The following is a 5,338-nucleotide window of genomic DNA, read 5'->3' as shown; positions in this document are numbered from 1 at the left end:
CATAGGAGCGACGGGCCCAGGACAGGGCATGAGAAACGATGCGGTCGACGGCAGGTGATGATAAAGACTTGGTACGAATGGTGGTCAGCTTCTCTTGAAGTGTGGTTTGGTAATGGTCGATCAAGACCTGCGTAACCTTACAGAGCCATGTCCGATTGAGGGATCTAATATTCGCGTCGACAGCTGATGTTTTCATTGCTGGACGGATAAAACTATCCAACTCAGAGACTTTGCGTTTGAAGGTAAACGCTGGTTGGCCTTGCTCTAGGAACGCACTGTCTTTCTATTACAGTTTGTTCTCAAGGAACGTACTGTCTCTCTCTATTACAGTTTGTTCTCAAGGATAGTACTTGTCTCTAACTATTACAGTTTGTTCACTAGGAACGCACTGTCTCTCTATTACAGTTTGTTCTCAAGGATAGTACTTGTCTTTAACTATTACAGTTTGTTCTCTAGGAACGCACTGTCTTTCTATTACAGTTTGTTCTCTAGGAACGCACTGTCTTTCTATTACAGTTTGTTCTCTAGGAACGCACTGTCTTTCTATTACAGTTTGTTCTCTAGGAACGCACTGTCTCTCTCTATTACAGTTTGTTCTCAAGGATAGTACTTGTCTCTAACTATTACAGTTTGTTCTCTAGGAACGCACTGTCTTTCTATTACAGTTTGTTCTCTAGGAACGCACTGTCTCTCTATTACAGCTTGTTCTCTAGGAACGCACTGTCTTTCTAATACAGTTTGTTCTCTAGGAACGCACTGTCTTTCTATTACAGTTTGTTCTCTAGGAACGCACTGTCTTTCTATTACAGTTTGTTCTCTAGGAACGCACTGTCTCTCTCTATTAGAGTTTGTTCTCAAGGATAGTACTTGTCTCTCTCTATTACAGTTTGTTCTCAAGGATAGTACTTGTCTCTAACTATTACAGTTTGTTCTCTAGGAACGCACTGTCTTTCTATTACAATTTGTTCTCTAGGAACGCACTGTCTTTCTATTACAGTTTGTTCTCAAGGATAGTACTTGTCTCTAACTATTACAGTTTGTTCTCTAGGAACGCACTGTCTCTCTCTGTTACAGTTTGTTCTCAAGGATAGTACTTGTCTCTCTCTATTACAGTTTGTTCTCTAGGAACCCACTGTCTTTCTATTACAGTTTGTTCTCTAGGAACGCACTGTCTTTCTATTACAGTTTGTTCTCAAGGATAGTACATGTCTCTAACTATTACAGTTTGTTCTCTAGGAACGCACTGTCTTTCTATTACAGTTTGTTCTCTAGGAACGCACTGTCTTTCTATTACAGTTTGTTCTCAAGGAACGTACTGTCTCTCTCTATTACAGTTTGTTCTCAAGGATAGTACTTGTCTTTAACTATTACAGTTTGTTCTCTAGGAACGCACTGTCTTTCTATTACAGTTTGTTCTCTAGGAACGCACTGTCTTTCTATTACAGTTTGTTCTCTAGGAACGCACTGTCTTTCTATTACAGTTTGTTCTCAAGGATAGTACTTGTCTCTCTCTATTACAGTTTGTTCACTAGGAACGCACTGTCTCTCTATTACAGTTTATCTTCAAGTAAAGTATTGTATTTTTTTTTATTAGTTTGTTCACGAGGAACGTATGGCTCAGAATGTAATAATTTCTGTCATTGTTCTAACTATGGTAAATGTGATGTTATAACTGGTCAATGTCCTAATGGTTGTCAGATAGGATGGTATGGTGGTAGCTGTAATAAAGGTAAGTGCTTATAGGAAATTTTACTGCTACGTATATATTTGTCGCCAACCTTGCTTTAAATCCATGTGTCCAGAATTATCAGGTTTTCGAGATGACGATTGTTCATTACAATTACCTGATTACAGAGAATATGGTAGAATATGAGTAATTGTTGGCATTTTATGTAACATGTTTAACATTAGCAATGTTAAGAAAGCACATACACAGTCATGTAGGCGTAATTGTTGGTAGAAATAAGGAATCTCAGTCCATTCATAGGATACACTATTATCATTATTCTGTTTCAGATTGTACAAGTGGTACCTATGGAAATAGATGTAGTGAAAAATGTCAAAACAGACAGTGTAAAGGATCACAAGTATGTAATCATATTACAGGAAAATGTACTGGTGGTTGCAAGCCAGGTTATACACAAGATGATTGTACAGAAGGTAAGTACATCAGGATTAAGAGATGATGGTTGTTCAGAAGGTTAGTCAAACAGGTTAAAATAAACATGATTGGACACTAAGTTATTCAACAATGTTCATGTTAGAAAACAAAGTTACATTACTATATTTCAGACTGTTCAAGGGGTACCTATGGAGATGGATGTAATAAACAATGTGACAATAGACAGTGTGAAGGATCACAAGTATGTAATCATATAACAGGAAAATGTACTGGTGGTTGTCAAACAGGTTATAAAGGAGATGATTGTACAGTAGGTAAGTAAACTAGGTTATATAGAAGATTATTGTACAATAGGTAAGTAAACCGGGATTAAAAAATGATGATTGTACAAAAGGCGAGCAGATCTGGATATAGAGGAGATTATTTTTCAGTAGGATAATGTAGAAGACAGTTGTACAGAAGGTTAGTCAAACAGGTTAAAATAAACATGATTGAACAGTTAGTTATTCAACCATGTTATTGTTAGAAAACCAAGTTACATTATTATATTTCAGACTGTTCAAGTGGTACCTACGGAGATAGATGTAATAAACAATGTAACAATAGACAGTGTAAAGGATCACAAGAATGTAATCATATAACAGGAAAATGTACTGGTGGTTGTCAAACAGGTTATAAAGGAGATGATTGTACAGTAGGTAAGTAAACTAGGTTATATAGAAGATTATTGTACAATAGGTAAGTAAACCGGGATTAAGAAATGATGATTGTACAAAAGGCGAGCAGATCTGGATATAGAGGAGATTATTTTTCAGTAGGATAATGTAGAAGACAGTTGTACAGAAGGTTAGTCCAACAGGTTAAAATAAACATGATTGAACAGTAAGTTATTCAACAATGTTCATGTTAGAATACAAAGTTACATTACTATATTTCAGACTGTTCAAGTGGTACCTATGGAGATGGATGTAGTAAACAATGTGACAATAGACAGTGTAAAGGATCACAAGTATGTAATCATATAACAGGAAAATGTACTGGTGGTTGTCAAACAGGTTATAAAGGAGATGATTGTACAGTAGGTAAGTAAACCAGGTTATAGAGAAGATTATTGTACAGTAGGTAAGTAAACCAGGTTATATAGAAGATTATTGTACAATAGGTAAGTAAACCGGGATTAAGATATGATGATTGTACAAAAGGCGAGCAGATCTGGATATAGAGGAGATTATTTTTCAGTAGGATAATGTAGAAGACAGTTGTACAGAAAGTTAGTCAAACAGGTTAAAATGAAAATGATTGAACAGTTAGTTATTCAACCATGTTATTGTTAGAAAACCAAGTTACATTATTATATTTCAGACTGTTCAAGTGGTACCTACGGAGATAGATGTAATAAACAATGTAACAATAGACAGTGTAAAGGATCACAAGAATGTAATCATATAACAGGAAAATGTACTGGTGGTTGTCAAACAGGTTATAAAGGAGATGATTGTACAGTAGGTAAGTAAACTAGGTTATAGAGAAGATGTATAATTATACAGTAGGTTAGTAATCAAGGTTATACAGAAGATGATTGTACAGTAGGTAAGTACTCTAGGTTATATAGAAGATGATTGTACAGTAGGTTAATGTACAGTAGGTAAGTAAACCAGGTTATACAGAAGATGATTGTACAGTAGGTAAGTACTCTAGGTTATATAGAAGATGAATATACAGTAGGTTAGTAATCAAGGTTATACAGAAGATGAATATACAGTAGGTAAGTAATCCAGGTTATAGAGATGGTTGTACAGTGGGTAAGTAAACTAGGTTATAGAGAAGATGATTGTACAGTAGGTTAGTAATCAAGGTTATACAGAAGATGAATATTCAGTAGGTAAGTAATCCGAGTTATAGAGAAGATGGTTGTACAGTAGGTAAGTAAACCAGATTATACAGAAGATGGTTGTCAGCAAGTTTAGATTTAACTTAAACCATTTCCCTGAAACATGTACCCCCGTGTTTGTTTATTGGTTCAGACAGTACCATAGTACCGGTTCTGTCTGTGATATCAGATTGTATAGAAGATGTACAGCTGGTAAGTAAGAAAAGATAAGATGAGTGTACAGAGGGAAAGTATATGAGAATTCCATTTGTTATTATTCATTTATCAACTCCTTTAATAAGATACTTTTCGTATAAATATCAGAATGTCCTGATGGTTTTTATGGTGCTGGTTGTCAGAAGAATTGTAATAATAGAAAATGTCTGAAGAATTCGAAGTGTGATCATGTGATAGGAGAATGTATTGGTGGATGTTCTGTTGGTTATAAACCAACAGTTCAAGACTGTACTCAAGGTAGTTAATATAAGATCCAAGCATCTTCACAGTGTTAAGCTATTGCGAACTTCGTATAGTAATATATATTTGGTGTTTAGTAGCAGTGATGTTACAGGTCGGCCATTTTTTCGGGGTAGGTCAATCAATTTTTTAGCGCCTCTTCACCCCCTGTATCTACGGGGCTGTATGCATGCAGAACATAATATTTAGAACCTTTCCAATTTGGTAATTCAAATGATTCGTCTGATAAAACTTCCAATGTTCCCAGTCGCAATGTTTTTTTTTAGGATGTGAGACTGGTTTGTATGGAGTAGGGTGCAGTAAGAAATGTTCAGATAGAAAATGTGATGACAATTCAACAAAATGTGACAGTAAAACAGGAGAATGTGATGGTGTATGTCAACCAGGTTTTCAGTCAATTGATTGTACTCTAGGTAATGATTCATTTATTTCGTTTAATATCAGGGCTTTGACAAAAAGAAATTTTATCAATAATATATTGATATCGGAAAATGTATTAAAGGGATTGTAAAAGGGGTTTTTCTAAAATCGGGGACACTGAGAGCATCAATTTGCACATTTCCAAAATATTCCTTTTGAATTGGCACACGCTGTCACTATTTTTTTTTTTATCTAGAATGTGATGAAGGATTCTATGGATATAATTGTTCATCAAATTGTTCAGCAAGATTTTGTCAATCAGAAGACCAGTGTAGTAAGATAGATGGAGCCTGTGATTGTCGGGATGGATATCAAGGAACTGACTGTACTGTTAGAAAAGATGAGGGTATCGGTAAGTAGTGGACACCAAATGCTACTCAACGTATTTGCTTTATTGCACTATAAACATGCTGGTCACAAGATTACTGACAATACACTTAAAAACCCTA

General features: G+C 35.4%; 1 protein-coding gene across 1 annotated transcript in view; it reads left to right on the top strand.

The window, feature by feature from the left end:
• LOTGIDRAFT_175751 (hypothetical protein) overlaps positions 1-5,338 on the top strand; it is a gene marked incomplete at both ends in the record, with an annotated part of 44,817 nt that overhangs the window by 36,194 nt on the left and 3,285 nt on the right. The window contains 9 exons of the mRNA XM_009059156.1: positions 1,595-1,729; positions 2,017-2,160; positions 2,293-2,436; positions 2,677-2,820; positions 3,061-3,204; positions 3,485-3,628; positions 4,317-4,466; positions 4,736-4,882; positions 5,086-5,241. Coding sequence (XP_009057404.1) covers positions 1,595-1,729; positions 2,017-2,160; positions 2,293-2,436; positions 2,677-2,820; positions 3,061-3,204; positions 3,485-3,628; positions 4,317-4,466; positions 4,736-4,882; positions 5,086-5,241 — 1,308 coding nt within the window. The remainder of the gene's footprint in view (positions 1-1,594; positions 1,730-2,016; positions 2,161-2,292; positions 2,437-2,676; positions 2,821-3,060; positions 3,205-3,484; positions 3,629-4,316; positions 4,467-4,735; positions 4,883-5,085; positions 5,242-5,338) is intronic.

The sequence above is a fragment of the Lottia gigantea genome, assembly GCF_000327385.1.
Source record: "Lottia gigantea unplaced genomic scaffold LOTGIsca_379, whole genome shotgun sequence".
Taxonomy (NCBI): domain Eukaryota; kingdom Metazoa; phylum Mollusca; class Gastropoda; family Lottiidae; genus Lottia; species Lottia gigantea.
Note: the sequence above shows the minus strand (reverse complement) of the source record. Positions and strands in the feature narration are given on the sequence as shown.